Genomic DNA, 15,995 nt, shown 5'->3' with positions numbered 1-15,995 from the left:
CATTTACTGCTTTGCTACACTATTTAAAACAACTCTTTCATTCTCTACTTCCTGTGGGTGCTAGTGAGTTTAATTCTTTTCCAGCTTTGTTTTTTTTGATTATTTCTCTTTTTCTGCTTTTATCTCTGCCCAGTCTTTCCTCTCCCTCTGTCTAGGAAGGATGCTTTGCTGGGGCTAATTGATGGTCTATTAGAAACAGATTAACAGGTGAGGATTGACTAGAGAAACAGATGTCAAAGAGGGAAGGAGAGACAGAGGAACAGATGACCCTTTCCACAAGCAAGATGCAAGCATGGTTTTTCAAACATCAGTTGCTCCCTACAAGAGCATGAGAGAATGTATGGAAAGCAGAGAGAAGGATAAGCCACCATCATAACCCATTGCTTTTTTGCATTGCTTATTTTTACTGACATAATGGTTTGATTCAGACTGAAATTGGCACCTTAGTTTAACATATAGACCTCATGTTCTCAGCAACTGTTACTGCTGGGTCTTGGTGAAGTGATCTTCATCTCTCCCTTCCCACATGCGCTTGTTCATTCCTTCTCTCTCTTCTCTTATCTCCACTCCTTTCTCCGTCATTTACAAGGTGGTTTTGCTTTTCAGATGTAACTATGGATGGAAATGGATCTATCTCCACTTTTTTCACTTTAAAGACATGGACTATTTTAACAAAAACCTGCAGTGAGGAGTGCAAGAAATTAACAAAGGTCATGGGAAGCCAGAGATGTGAGGAGCAGTTTCCAGTTCATTTGTTCACCTGGAAGGATCTTGGCCCCTGGGGGCCTCAGAGCAGGGGTTAAAGCAGACCCCAGCTTCAGGCAGAGAGCCAGAACCAGAACTGCATTCCTCCCTCACTTCCCTTTCCACCAGCTGTATAGGTAACAGGCATGGCCAATGCAAAGGCCACCCTTCAGCAAAACAGCAATTTTGCAGACCATGGGAAGAGACCATGACTTCCCTTCCTCGTGGGCACTAATATTGATTTAATGCTAAAAATATTGGCTCTGACCTGCAGGGACTCACTTTTTCATTTCTGCAGTGCCAGGAATGTCTGTCCTCTCTTGCTCTCTGCAACAGGCATTTGCAGTTTTCTTGTTCCCATCCATTTTATGTGATGCTTAAAAGAGTGGCTTGGTGGCCAGGCACAGCTCAGACCAATGCAAGGGAAGATGCACCCTCTTTATTTTTCAACAGTCATCTTGTTTCATTTTTGGATTTTTCACCATCGTGCACTTGCCTTTCTCCTCTTTCTGTCCATTTCTCTGTATTCTTCACCCTGTCCTTTTCTCCCTGTCCCTTACAGGTAGGTTTCAGCAGTGTGGTCCTCCTTGCTGTTGCCTTGTCTAGTTCAGTATTTCCTTGGGAAATTATTGAGACCACTCTGAGGATAGAGGCATAAGACTGATGGAGCAAGACCAGGAAACTAATGCATACAAGGGTTTGGTGGGGAAAGGGGGAGAGAAAAATGGGGAAGTGAAAAAATAGAGAGGAAAGGGGCAGATTGGTGCAGTGATGTTTAAGAAGAAGATGGGGAACTGTTTTCCAGTCATTTAAATATTTTCCAAATTTCAAAGAAAAAAAAAAAAAAAAAAAAAAAAGACGTGCCAGCTACCTGTGGAAACCTGAGGAGGAAGAAATCCTTGAAGGAAGAGGTTGACTGCAAATCAGCCAGTTTTGCTCTCCTTCAAGAAATACTCAAGTCCTTTGCCCAAAATAAAGCAGCCTTTAGCCAGGGTAATGAGATATGGGGTGGGAGGTGGGAGATGCTTGGTCAGCCTTGGCTGTTGAATGGCTGTGAGGCTCCTGATCACTTCTAGTAAAAAAAATTGTTAGGGGTCTAATCTGTGATGAAGGTAGCAAATCTCCAAAGGAATTGGAGTGCAAGTGTCACTATCCAGCTCCACTCCATTCCAGTAAATGGAAATTTACAACTCCCTACCAACCCTGTTCCCTGGGAAGGGTAACACTTTATTTCCCATAATTTCAGGGCTCTTCCAGTTCTGACTCTCTGAATTTGCATTCTCTCTAGCCAGAGGAATTGACCAACATCTTGGAGATCAGCAATGTTGTCTTTACAAGCATGTTTGCCCTGGAGATGATCCTGAAACTTGCTGCTTTTGGTCTCTTTGATTACCTTCGCAACCCCTACAACATCTTTGACAGTATCATCGTCATCATCAGGTGACAAGGGCCTTGGGGGTCAGCTGGAATACACACATAAAATAGTACCACAGAGCTTGCATACTATTTCAAAAAGGATTTAGCAGCTACAATGAGAGGAGCTGGGCTGATGTACAAGGCCAAGGACTGGGAGACCAAGATGTCTTTTCCCAATACTTGGTGTTGGTGCTATGTAAGCCACACAGCATTTCTGTCTCTTAGTTCTCTCCTCTGTAGAGTGGAGGCAGTTGCAACTGCCTTGTTAAGTTCACAACAAATATTAGCTGTGAAATATTTTGAAAATGCACAAATTGAAGATGTTACAAAGGTTTGAAGTGTGATAGAAGAACTTGTCTTGCTGGAATTTGATGCTGCAAACCTTTCTTCACTCCTGCAACAGGTACTGCCACATTCATGTTCTTAAGGCATAAATGCAGCTTTCAACATACAAGGCTAAGCCTGTAGTTATACTTCTGCCTTGCTCAGATAGATTTTTCTCTCTCACCCCTTTGTACTGCCAATGCCAAGGTGAAGACTTAGCATTGTTATTCCTTGTTTTCTTCTGTTTCTTCACTTGTATTTTGTTTTTTCCCTTGTACTTCCCATGCCTTTCTGGACCACAGCATCTGGGAGATCATTGGCCAGGCAGACGGGGGCCTCTCTGTGCTGAGGACATTCCGACTCCTCCGGGTGCTGAAGCTGGTGCGTTTCATGCCGGCGCTGCGCCGCCAGCTTGTGGTGCTGATGAAGACGATGGACAATGTAGCCACCTTCTGCATGCTCCTCATGCTCTTCATCTTCATATTCAGGTGAGCAGGCAGTCAGCTCACAGTGTTCTGGAGTGGCACTGTGCGGCTCACAGGGACAGCAGCTTCAGAGCATGACTACATAACTTATCTTGCCCATTGCTCCAGGCAAGACAGTACTGACAAATATTTATTTTTTCATAAGGGCTGAACTTGCCCCTGCCTTAAATTGGATTCAGCAGCTGAGGATTTTGGCCTGGATGGGGCAGTGAAATGCTGCCAGCAAATGCAGACATTGAACATAATGTCCCATTGCAGGATAGGTGAAGTCTCCTGCTAATCAGCACTAGCTACAGGAACAGTTCAGTCTGGAGGCTGATTCTGGCAGAAGAGCAGCAGGAAGCAACCAAGAAAGTTTGTCTGTGCATGCCATGGAAGCCCTGATAGCAAGATGAAGACATATGAGAGTAGAAAGGACAATAGAGAGGACAGATCTTACTGACAGGTTGAAGGCAATATGTGCACTCTGAGTCAGCACAGATGGAAAGCAAAGTTTTTGGTGACCTACAGGGTTGCAATATGTAGTTCCTTCTTCACAGATAGCTCCAAGTGGTCTGCTGTGTTGTTGTATCCCTTGCTGCTGTGATATTGCATTAGATTTTCAGAAGAGAATTACTCTGATGAGTTCATTGTGGTGGCAGAGATATTTACATTTGACATCATCTTGTTCCAAAGCATCCTGGGAATGCACATCTTTGGTTGCAAGTTCAGCCTCAGGACAGACACAGGAGATACAGTCCCTGACCGGAAGAATTTTGACTCCCTGCTGTGGGCCATCGTTACCGTCTTCCAGGTAAGCCCACTTTGCTCTCTATGGGTGGGCCAGGGCAAAGTGAAGAGGATCAGGAGATGCTTTTTCCTCACTGAGGAGCACTGCACTTACTCCTGACAGCACAAAAGGTTGTGGAGGAAGAACAATTGCATATTGGAACCAAATGACTGGTGTATATCTCAAACAGGGGACCTTCCTCCTTCCTTGGAGATGGTGTGCAAAGGTCACTCCTGTTGTGGCAACTCCCAAGTTTAACACTCTCACCTCAGCACATGACTGTCCTAATGGTTGTTCTTGTTTCTTCTTGCTCAGCTGAGGTTTTTGGTGCAGTGCCACAGCTGGACAGTGACAGTGGGTGTGTGTTAATGGGGAAGTTCAGAGGCCTGATCTGGTCCTGATGTGTATTCTCTGACTGTCCTTTTCTGGGAATACACTTCATGTTCTTCCTTCATGTTTTCTGACTTTCTCGTCCTCTCTTGCAGATCCTAACCCAGGAGGACTGGAATGTTGTACTCTATAATGGCATGGCCTCCACCTCACCATGGGCTTCCCTCTACTTTGTGGCTCTCATGACATTTGGCAATTATGTACTCTTCAATCTTCTGGTGGCCATTCTTGTGGAGGGATTCCAGGCTGAGGTGAGCTGCCACCAAGGCTTCATCAGGAAGAGGAATAGAGGGGCTAAAAAGGGATCCTTTGTGACACTTTGAGGATACTGGACTGGAGGACTTACAAAGTATCACCCCTCTTTCATTTCATTCATGAAATAACCCTTGTTAGGGTAGTATTCAATTAAACAAAAGAAAAAAAAAAAAAAAAACCACCAAAAAAACCTAGTGTTAATCCTTGCAAGGAAAGAGGATCTCTGGAAGGGGATTCACAATTTCTGTTCTGTGTAATATAACAGAACCTACCTTAAGGTAAGCCCTTTACCCATCCAAAAGCAGCAACGCAGTCTATCAGCCATCCCAAATCACAGAAGACTCTTTCCAGTGATCACACTGGATGCCTGACTGCCAAGGACAATTTTGCAGCTATTCCAGAAATGAAAGACAAAACCAAATGTTTTTTTCTGTTTGAGTTTCCAACTTCTAAATGTGTGTGTTCCAGGGTGATGCCAACCGGTCATACTCAGATGAAGATCAGAGTTCTTCAAACATAGAGGAGTTTGATCAATTCCAAGAGGTCCAGGAAGGCTCAGGTACAATAGCTCAAGCAGTCTTATTTGCTTGTGTCCTACTGCTGTTTGGTGAGAAACCTAAAAGCAGATTCTGCAGAAAATTTACTCCCACTTCTGAGAACTTGCCAGTTTTTATTTTGAACTTTATGCCAGTTTGTGGTTATTTGTGGAAAAACAGAGACATGTTGGCATCCTGAGGAATGTGGTAGCTAAGTGGAACAGTTCTTGAATGACCTCCAGAACAGCAACTGCAAGTGAGAAGTGAGGCTGTCTCCGATTATCTTCAGGGTCACTATTTCAGGAGCACTGTATCCAAATCTGAAACCCACATTTGGAGAGGGGATAAAAGGACTCAGGCAAATCTGAAAGCCTTGCCTCATAGTGAGAGACTAATGAAGCTTAGAGAAATCAGGAAAGTTACTTGATCACTGTCTCTGTACTTGTGGACCAGAAGGAGGGGGTCGTGGTGGTAGATAGCTCTTTAATTGAGCAGAAAAAAGCATAATGAGATTGGAAAGGTTGGAAACTCAAGCTAGACAAATTCAGGCTGAAAAAAAGCCATATATTTTCAAGGAGAGATAATTAACAGTGGGAACAACCTGAGTACAAACCACCTGGTAAGGTCTCTATCCCTCAAAGACTGAAAGTCTTTCTACAAGAAGTATTATACTTCAGACAGGACTTGGTGGCAGGGAGCAGTGAGAATAGCTTGCTCTGCAATGGATGGTGAGCCAGGAATTGAAGGAACAGAGAGCCAGGCAGGAGGGCAGGGGCCACGCTGCACACTCTTGCACAAGGTGAGCAGAGCAGGTCCACCTACACTAGTAAGGGTCTGCCAATGGTTTGGTAATTACCAGGCAAGCCCACAGGGGTCAGGAAGGTCTAAAGTCAAGCCAAGAAGTCCAGTCAGCAAGACAAGATCAGGATCAGCAAGGTGCAAGGACAGGCACAAACATACTCACAGCACAACTCAGACAAGCACCATGGGCACATTTCTAAGCATAAATGCAGCTCCCACAGCAGGGAGCAGTGGCTCCAGTTTTTGGCTCACAGTGTTTTCCTGCAACTTAGCTCTTTTCAAAGCAGTCCTATTCTGAGTTACATGGCTGCACCATATCAGAGCTTATGCTGAATGCAAGCAGTCAAACCCCTGAGATGGCAGAGGAGGAAGAGGTTACAGAGGTGTTAGTGGACTCATGGCTGTCTGTCATGCAGATGTGGATAGGTGACCTTTATTATGCAATAAGTAAAACAAAAATTATTGCTCCAGTCCTTTCAGGCATTAAAATTCAACACCCTATCCTTTCCATGCATCTCAAAAAATGCTGATGGTCATCTACAGGACTTAAGATTTCCCTCAAAAGTATCCTGGATCTTAAAGGTCAAGGATCGGTCATTTGAAGAAGGCAAAGTGTAGTAGGATAGACTGGGATGCAGTTTTTGTATGCAGTATGATTGCAGGAATTTTAAGGTGACTTCAGAACATGGATGGCTGTGGCTATCCCTACATCTTAGTCTCTTGCCCAATGTTTTAGCCTTACTGCTTTAAGGAGCCAATCTGACAACTGGTGGAATTTGTTCAGACCTGAAGGTGCTGGTGTCTGCTCTTGGCGTGCAGAAGCACACTCTTGTCCCTCTGTTTGCCTTCATGCTCTGCCTGTCAGTCTGAGGCTGCCTGGCCACCACTCTGCTTGTCTGTCTGTCCCCAAGAAGAGACGTGGTTGGTTTTGGAGGCTGAGGAAATTACTTTAAAGCTTTCCCAGCTTGCACTGCCTTTGTCACCACACCCTAAATTAGAGAAACTGATGTTGATTGGTGCTAAAGGGCTAGCAATCTGTTAGCTGCTGTTAACATGCTAAACTGTTTAGGCATTAAAACAGTCACTGGATAGTGAGGAACCCAACTTCTTCTTTCCTCATTCTTCTTTCTGCATCTTTCCACTTAGATCCCAAGCTCTGTGCAATTCCTGTGACACCTAATGGGCACCTGGACCCATCCTTGCCCTCTTCCAACCCACCAATGGCTCCTGGGGGGGTCACCAACTCTTCACGCAACTCACTGCAACTTGACCAGATCCGCATTGCCGTTGGCTCCCGGAAGAGCAGTGTTATGTCCCTGGGGAGAATGACTTATGACCAGCGGTCCTTGGTGAGTGAGGGAGTATAAATGTGTGTCATACCCTTCCTTTGAAGTCCAAGCACTTTGTTGGTTTTCTGCTGTCATCTGGGGATTTCTGAGAAGGATTGCCCTGCTGCTGTGGGCTTCTAACATAACTGCATTGCCTGTCTTTAGAATCCAGATCAGTTCACATTATTTTTCTAAATTTCCAGATTTTGAAGTCTACTTCCAGGTTAGTTATATATATTCCTTTAAGTGTGGGAGAGGGAGAACACTAAGAAGACAATCTCCCTCTTACAGTGGAACATGTTTTTCTTCCCTGCCTTTTCCTCGTTCTCCTAGAGTGAAGGATGCAAAATGTTGCCTTAAGAAGTGATGCCAGAACCACCAAGTCCCATTACAGATGGGATTTTATCAGAGCTTTTGTAACAGTGGAAATCTTGTCTTTGAGCTCCCCGTGGCAGATTCTGCTGCCCCATAGCACTTCCCCAAGCATGCAGGTTTGTCTAACCAGTGCCTCTCAGACCTGCCCACCTTGTAACATCAGCTTCTGGGCTTTCTCCCCACTGGGATACACAGCTCTGGGGAGTGCCTTGGTGCTTAAAGGGTTCATGCCCCTGTTATTTCCAAACAGGGAGTGCTAGCAGCCATGTGATACATAATACCTTGCTAATGTGGTTGGACTAGGCTGTAACCAACAAGCCTGTTTCTCTCATTTCTCTCTTTTACTAAGACTGGACTCAAAGATGGTGTGTCAGATGATCCATCACCCTGTACCTTGTGTTATCCTTAATCCCAACACACTGTATAAAAAGCTGCCAGTCAGATTCTTTGAGAACTTTACTCTTGCTCTGTGCTGGTGTAAGTAACAGTATCAGGCACCCAGCCTTTGGCTTTATTACTTACCTTCCCTGAAAGTGCTTTGCACACAGATGGTGCTATAAAGTAATCACAGTCAACACCATTGCTAACTCATTACCAATTTATTGTCAGATTTACCTAGATTGCTGCTGAATTCCCACCATGCAACTTGCTCAGTGTCTGATAATTGGCAGCCTTCTGGCTTAGGGGATCAGGGAGCAGTCTGTGATCTGAGAGAGGATCACATGCTCCCTCCTTGTGCCCAGAGTCACTGAGTCCCCATCCCACTCCCTTACAGTCCAGCTCCCGCAGTTCCTACTACGGTGCCTGGAACCGCAGCGGAGCCTGGGGAAGCCGTCGCTCCAGCTGGAACAGCCTGGCCCGGGGACACAGCCTGAAACACAAACCTCCCTCAGCTGAGCACGAGTCCCTCCTGTCTGGGGAAACACACAAGGCAGCAGATGGGGAACCGGATGGGACAGGAAGGGTGTTTCATCACCGCCGGACACTCTCTCTGGATAACAAAGGCTCCTGTGACCTGCTGGAGTTGGCCTCGGTCCCTTCTGGCCACAGAGTGACCCATAGGCTGGGAGCACCACCTGGGGCCAGTGAGCATCAGGACTGCAATGGCAAAATGCCCAGTATTGTCAAGGAGATCTTCCCAAAGATGAACAACCACAAAGAACGGGGAGAGGATGATGAAGAAATAGATTACGTGAGTGCTTGGTGGAGGAGCCTGGAGTTACATCACAGTGCTCTGGGATACCCCAAATCCATCCTCAAATTTCAGTCTTCTTGCGTTGTGGATGGGAAAGCTTGCAAAGCTTTAGGGAAAGCTTGCCAAAGTGCTTTAGGAGAGCTGGAGGACAGCTGGAGGACTAAATGCGGAAAGGACTTTCTAGGCACAAACAAGCTCACACCACATTGTCAGGCTGCTTGCAAGGCAGGTGGATGGTGGGAGGAAGGCAGATGTGCGACGTACGTGTGGTCGTTCAGGGGCTGTTATTTCAGAGCAGTGCAGCCAGTGATTTCTACAAGATAGGAGAGGTCAGGCTGTGCAAGAGTGAGAGTTTTGCGTGGGGAACATCAGCAGACCAGAGCAGGAAGCACAGGCACCACAGGCAAGACAAGTGGATTTTGTGGTATCAGCCTGGGGGACAGCAATCTGTGAGCAGATCAGAGAGTGAAAAAATTGGAGTGAGGAGGGTCAGTAGAAATTTGAATAAATATAAATGTCTGTATGAAATTCTCAGCCCAAGTGCCAACAGAAAGCCTTCTCATCCTGTCTTCTCTTTTAGCTGAGGTAGGGAGAAAACATTGCCCTTGTGTAACACAGTCCCTCCAACACCTCTAAGAAGGCATCATGGGACAGTATCTACTCTAGAAGGGGCACCAGCAGTTTTATTTTTCATTATTTGGGAAGGAAATCATATGCCAAGAGGTAAACAAGCCCTGGCAAAGCAGCTTCTACCTTCTTTTCCATGACTTGTTACTTTAGAGTTGATTTTCTCAATCGAGGGATTAAAGAAAAGCAGGTAGTGGTGCATTTGAATCAGATGTGAAAGGAAGAATGTCTCTCTCAGGCAAGTGGGAAGGTGACCAGTGGCAATTGCTTCTGCTGAATCCCTACAGAGCCTGTGCTTTCGCATCCGGAAGATGATGGAAGTCTATAAGCCAGACTGGTGTGAGTTACGGGAAGACTGGTCCATATATCTCTTCTCTCCACAGAACAGGTTTGTGCAGTTTTTGCCATGAGAGGGTTGAGAAGATGGGGCAGATACTGTTGCTCTGCTGGCTGTATCCCCTGATGCTAGGTGGCAACTTCAAACTTAGCAGCTGAGAATGCATATTTTCTCCTCTGTTGTCCCTTCTACAGCCAAACAGCATTTCTTTTCCTAGACTGTGGCAATGAAAGGAAAGTTGAGCATCCTAAATAGCTATTGTGATCTTCCCTCCCTTTGGAGCATCCCATTTTTATTTTCTGTAATCATAAATATTTATAGCAAAGCAAGGCAGGGAATACTAATGTTAACACAAAGAGGATAAAGAATGTATTATTGATGACTCCATAATACTGATATTTTCTCTCCTGGTACTGGAATAGAATCTTCATTTAATTTACAGTACCAGTACCAATTTACCAGCAGTTATATCGCATCTTTTAGGGTAAAGTTAGAATTCTTCTTGCCTAAAAAAAAGGAAATTTTTTGAATTCTTCCTATAGAGATCTCACCAGGAGAAAATGTCCATGTACCTCAGCTAAAGTATTCTCACCCATGCATATTGCCCCTTGAAAAGAAAGGGCTTTCATTATAGGTCATAAGGGAGAGCGTTTTGCTCTGTGTGACACCTATGTTAATGTATACAGAGTCTTCCAGAAGTGTGGTCCCCACAACTGCCAACCTACCTGCCTCTCCTGAGCTTTCAGCATGTGGCCTCTTTGCTGTGGGGTGGTACAAAGTGTGACTTTGGGAGGAAAACTGGAATTCAGCCCCTTTACAAGGAAGAGAGGAGCACAGGGTCATAGTGGTTAGGATACTACTCTAGCACTGGAGAAATCAATGGAGGTTCAGCACATTGCTCTGCCCTTGCTCTGCTCCAGGCTCCCTGTGTGACCATTTACCACCCTGGGCTATTGCCATTCCAAGGGACATCTGTATCAGAGATAGGAAAGTTGCTATATCAGAGCCCAGTTTTGGCCAGAATGCTTAATTCTGTGTCCTCTTTGCTCCTAAATCCATTCTGCCTGAGGCACAGGTGCCTACTGGAACTCTCTTGCAGGTTTCGCCTCCTCTGCCAAACCATCATTGCTCACAAGCTCTTTGACCATGTTGTGCTGGCCTTCATCTTCCTGAACTGCATCACCATTGCCCTGGAAAGACCCCAGATTGAACACAGAAGCACGGTGAGAACCATTGCTTGTCACCCACTTTTTAGCAGAACCTCCAACAGTAAGTGGTTCCTGAGTGTTCCTGGTACTGGTATGATCTCTGGAAGAACTTCAGCATTAAACACCAGCTCCGACTCATCTATTCAAATACTGAAATATTAGTAGTTGACATAAATATGTGTTTCCCCTGCAGGCTCTTATAATGAGGCAACCCAGTTTATAATACAGAAAGCCTAGTTCCTTCTGTCTAGGAAAGTAAGAGTCTCCTCCAGGAACCTGCATATAAGGGATGAATGGCAAAAGGGACAAGGAGTGGAACTGAGAGATAGAAGTAACTTCCATGCTGTAGGAATGGCACATCATCATTCATGTATGCTGCTCTTGAGCTATCTTGGAGGTGGCTCAAGTTGGCAAGTGGAATTACTTTTTCTGCTTTTCTGCCTTAGCTGACTCCCAGACTTTGCTGCACTTGGACACAATCAGTGGTCTGTGCTCAGCAGCTCTTCGGGAAGGAGTGCCAGGTCAGTGCAGCAGGTTAGGCCTGAGCAGCATTGACAGAAAAGGGCAGAGGCTGCATTGAAACCAGATCTGCAGGATGCAAAAAAATCTCATCCGCTATGGTCTGGCAGAGCTGGGTAGGATCCTGTCCCAGCCAAGGGATATGAGCTGAAAGCTGCCTAGCACTGACCTCTGCCAAGGCTTCTCCCTTATTTCATCAACTTTCAGACCCTTCACAGGAATGCAAAAATATCAAGATCATTAGCGGGGACTGACAGAATAACAAGAAGTAGTCAAAAATACATTCAAGGTCTTTTTTTTTTTTTTTTTTTTTTTTTTTGCTTATCTTTTTTCTAGGAAAGAATCTTTCTCACTGTGTCCAACTACATTTTCACAGCAATCTTTGTAGCTGAGATGACATTGAAGGTAAGTTACTGGAGAAGAACATCTCAGAGCCTTTTTTCAGTGTGAAACACTGTTCATGTTTGCTCAACATCCTTTTAAAATGTGTTCATCTTTTTGGTGTGCCAGTCTTTTCCTCTAACTTTATAAAGGCAGATACTGCCTGGGGTTCAGTCCGGTCTTGTTAGGCATATAGGAGATGTTTATCATAGGCATTAGATCCAGTTGGATCTTAGTATTCACGAAGGATAGCTGCTATTCAAGTATGGATTTTGTAATAATGTCAAATGTCCAGTCCCTTTCTCTTGGAGCAAGAATGGGGGACATTACAACAATATTAATGACATGCTCAAAGTTGAGATAATTATTCAATAGATGTCAAAGTACTTTGCAACAATCAGAAAACCTTGTTATTCCATTCTCATATTTGGGGAAAAGTCCTAAAACTGTGTGCTGGAAGTTAAACCCTTAAAATTCATATTTGAATTTTGACTGTGATTTGCAGGATGTATTACCTCCCCATGGCCACCAATTTCTGTAGCACCCACTGTTTTTAAGAACTGCTGACAAACAAATTACCCCTTTAAGAGCCACTGTGTGGATTTGGTGCCTGACTTTACCTCTCAGGTGATCTCTGAACCGGGAGACTTTCCTCAAGTCTCTGGTATGGCAGAGAAAGGTTTCCTGTGTGTCCCCTACAGTGTCATGTTATTCAGGGAGGCAGAAAAAAGGTGTTTTCCTTCACAAACACCCAGGTGAAAGGAAAAGATTATGAGATGACACTTCAGTGTCATGAGGAGTTGATAACTATTCCCCCTCCTCCCATTCTCTCCATAGTTGCCCTCTACCAGGTAACACTGGAGCCATTTAACTCCCTCTTCTCTCTCCTCTCTTCCAGGTGGTCTCTCTCGGCCTGTATTTTGGGGACCAGGCTTATCTCCGCAGCAGCTGGAACATTTTGGATGGCTTCTTGGTCTTCGTGTCTCTCATTGACATTGTGGTCTCAGTGGCCTCTGCTGGCGGTGCCAAAATCCTGGGGGTGCTGCGAGTGCTCCGGTTGTTGCGCACCCTGCGTCCCCTCCGGTCAGAACCCCACCGAGCCCTGCTTGGCCCCCTCTTCCCATTGGTTATCCCCAGGAGGGGTCCCAGGGTCAGATCCAGCTTTCCCAGGCAAAGTGTGGTCTTTAACATGCAGTAAGCCACAAGTAGGTCCCCCTTAGCCATATGGGTCTAATGCTGGAGGTACCTCACGAAAGAACAAATTCATGGGAGAGAAAAGGTTTTTTGATCACAGGGGAGGGATGTCCACTGACGGATCACTGCACATGGAGACCGGAATCTGCTGCTGCTGAAAATGCTTAGCTTAGGCCAAACATCCCTGCCCTGTCCCTCTTTCACCCTTCCCCTTCCTTCCATTCCAGAGTCATCAGTCGAGCTCCTGGTCTGAAGCTGGTGGTGGAGACACTCATTTCTTCCCTCAAACCCATAGGAAACATTGTCCTCATCTGCTGTGCTTTCTTCATCATCTTTGGCATCCTGGGTGTGCAGGTAAGTCGTTACTGTCCATCAAACAGCCCTTGAGCCCCCACCCCATCAGCACCTGTACCCCCAGGTCCTATAACAGACACAGGAAGCCAAACAGAGAGGAGAGACAGGGAAGCCAGTGAATTTTCTGTGTTTGCCCTCTTCCACAAGTCATCTGCATAATGACACAGCCTTTGACAAGCACACACAGGTGCACAGCAAGTGCAGGCATTGCTGGACATGAGAGACAGGAGTTAGCGCTCACACCTGGCAGCAGCTGGGTCAGGGTTTGGGTCAGTGTCACAGTGAGAGCCCAGAGCTGGCGCAACACAGAACCCATCCATGTCACCCCACAAGGGCAAGCAGCTCAGTGCCTGCTCACATGAATCCTGCCCCCAGTCAGCTCTCTTTCTCCCCCTCACTCTGAGCCCTAAATCCACCCACAAACTTCTTTAATTTTTTTATTTAATCCTCTTTATTTTTGGCTGTTGCATTGCAGAGGAGCAAGGGTGTGGGCGTTACTTCCATCTCAGGGAATGCGCTATACTTAGTTTGCTCTGATGCATCTGTACAAATGCACAATCCAGTACCTTCCATATGGGGAAAAAAGCCCTGGGCAGAAGAGTCACAGAAGTGCAGTGCAGCTTTGTGAAAAAGTATATATGAGAAGAAGAGGATGTTTTTTTCTGGTTCTTTACCCTCAGATGAGATCTTCTTTTCCCATCAGCACTCTCAGTAACTGGGAAGCAGGGAGTGAAGATTACTCTAGAGGACTGATTAGAAGATACTTTTTCCCTTTGTACCCAGAAAGACTGCCTTAAGGGCTGTCAGATGGTGGGCTTAACAGTCACTGCTGGCCTGGAGCAATGGAGGAGGCTGAAAAGCCAAGTGTGAGCTTACAAGGGTGGTCCTGGCTCCTTCGCAATGGTTGAGCCTGTGCTGTACATTGTGTAGGTGGTGTCCCTGTCATGCTCTATGTGGCTTGCAGTCTTGCAGGCCATGCAGCATCTTGGCAGCTTCTGTACATCCCAGGGAGCATGGGAAACCCTGTGGGGAAAGGGGCTGATGGGGTCACTCCCCTCCTGCAGCTTTTCAAGGGCAAGTTCTACCACTGCCTGGGGGTCGACATCAGGAACATCACCAACCGGTCTGACTGCATGGCAGCTAACTACAAGTGGGTGCACCACAAGTATAACTTCGACAATCTGGGACAGGTGAGTTTGCCCACAGCCCCTCCCTCTGATGGGAACCCAACAGAGGGTTTGTCTCCTCCCCAGGGAACAGATGCAGTGCCTGGAAAGCCAATGCCTGGGCCAGAAGGAGCAGTTATTTGGCATGCATGTCCATGCAGAAGCTGTGTCACTAGTGGGTTGGTATCAGAATGACGCTTACAGGATGAGTGGGAAAGAAAAGTGGTGGCAGCAGAGAGCTTGATTTTCTCTTTTCTCCTGCCATGAAGATGATATTCTTCACAAACTCTCTCCTCTGGTGGGTCTGGCTGCACATGGCTCCCTGTCACCCCGTCCCTGTCCTCCACAGGGGAAAGAAAGGGGTTTTGATGTGTGCAGAGACACAAAGAGTAGAATATTTCAGTGCTGTGTGTGTTAGAGCATAAACCCACAATAATTTTTTCCTGCCTGCCAGATGCACCTGCTTCACATCAGCTTTGTTTTATATGTTGCAGGCTCTGATGTCCCTCTTTGTTCTGGCTTCCAAGGATGGCTGGGTCAATATTATGTATAATGGACTCGATGCTGTGGCTGTTGACCAGCAGGTACATAGACTTTCTTGTGAAAGGACCTTTTCACTTTCCCTGTGCCTGTAAGGCAGAAGCATCCTTTAACATCCTGCTTCAGATACCTCCTTCAAACCAAGAGTCCCTTCCAGGCCTCTGCTGAGTCTTTTGCTCACCTATTTGCAAGGGGTCAGGTCCATGGCCTTCTCTAGTCCATGCAGGAAGTGTAGCTGTGGCTATGCTGTGGGTGTCTGTGGTAGGGTCAGTGGGCCTTTATCTATTTGTAATGAAGAACCAATAATGCCATGTCTCTTTCTGGGCATGCTGGCTCCCTCTTGGCCCACACATGGCTATTTCAATACCTTGTATTGAAATACAGGATCTGTTGGGCTGCCACCTACTGCATCCCTATTTCTCTACTGCTAAGACAATGTCTGCCTCTGTTCTCCTCCCACTCCAGCCAGTGATCAACAACAACCCCTGGATGCTACTCTACTTCATCTCCTTTCTCCTCATCGTCAGCTTCTTTGTGCTCAACATGTTCGTGGGGGTGGTGGTGGAGAATTTCCACAAGTGCCGGCAGCATCAGGAGGCTGAGGAGGCGCGCCGGCGGGAGGAGAAGCGCCTGCGACGCTTGGAGAAGAAGCGAAGGAGTAAGGCACAGCCTAAGTGTTTGGTTGGTTCGTAGGCCAAGGTTTTTTGAAAAAAAACCTTTTCCTCTTATTTTTCTTTCCCAATGAGCTGGTCTCCAAAATCCATCGCTCGTGGCCGTGCTCTCAGCCTTCCTCCCCACACCACTGCTGTGTCACCACACACCTCACTGGGGCGGTCTGGGGAAGAGGGGTGGCTGAGGAGGTCTGCTGGGACTCCAGGGAAGGCACTGGGGAAGGGTTTTAGCACCCTGCTCCTCAGGAGATTATGTACCAAAAACACCCCTGTGCACATGCTGACAGGCATTGTTGGCATGGGGTGTGCACACATGGATACGCTTCCTGTGCTTGGGGTAGAGTCCCACCTGGGCTTCCTGCAGCTCAGCTGGTCGTTGA

General features: G+C 46.4%; 1 protein-coding gene across 1 annotated transcript in view; it reads left to right on the top strand.

Moving 5' to 3' along the window:
• The window catches only part of CACNA1I (calcium voltage-gated channel subunit alpha1 I), a 151,039-nt gene that overhangs the window by 114,576 nt on the left and 20,468 nt on the right, over positions 1 to 15,995 (top strand). Inside the window, exons 10-24 of the mRNA XM_053942493.1 lie at positions 2,033 to 2,184; positions 2,787 to 2,972; positions 3,645 to 3,762; positions 4,224 to 4,379; positions 4,852 to 4,942; positions 6,867 to 7,069; positions 8,199 to 8,615; positions 9,533 to 9,633; positions 10,682 to 10,805; positions 11,646 to 11,714; positions 12,589 to 12,773; positions 13,112 to 13,238; positions 14,303 to 14,428; positions 14,899 to 14,988; positions 15,410 to 15,602. Coding sequence (XP_053798468.1) covers positions 2,033 to 2,184; positions 2,787 to 2,972; positions 3,645 to 3,762; positions 4,224 to 4,379; positions 4,852 to 4,942; positions 6,867 to 7,069; positions 8,199 to 8,615; positions 9,533 to 9,633; positions 10,682 to 10,805; positions 11,646 to 11,714; positions 12,589 to 12,773; positions 13,112 to 13,238; positions 14,303 to 14,428; positions 14,899 to 14,988; positions 15,410 to 15,602 — 2,338 coding nt within the window. The remainder of the gene's footprint in view (positions 1 to 2,032; positions 2,185 to 2,786; positions 2,973 to 3,644; positions 3,763 to 4,223; positions 4,380 to 4,851; positions 4,943 to 6,866; positions 7,070 to 8,198; positions 8,616 to 9,532; positions 9,634 to 10,681; positions 10,806 to 11,645; positions 11,715 to 12,588; positions 12,774 to 13,111; positions 13,239 to 14,302; positions 14,429 to 14,898; positions 14,989 to 15,409; positions 15,603 to 15,995) is intronic.

Source organism: Vidua chalybeata, chromosome 5 (genome assembly GCF_026979565.1).
Source record: "Vidua chalybeata isolate OUT-0048 chromosome 5, bVidCha1 merged haplotype, whole genome shotgun sequence".
NCBI lineage: Eukaryota > Metazoa > Chordata > Aves > Passeriformes > Viduidae > Vidua > Vidua chalybeata.
Note: the sequence above shows the minus strand (reverse complement) of the source record. Positions and strands in the feature narration are given on the sequence as shown.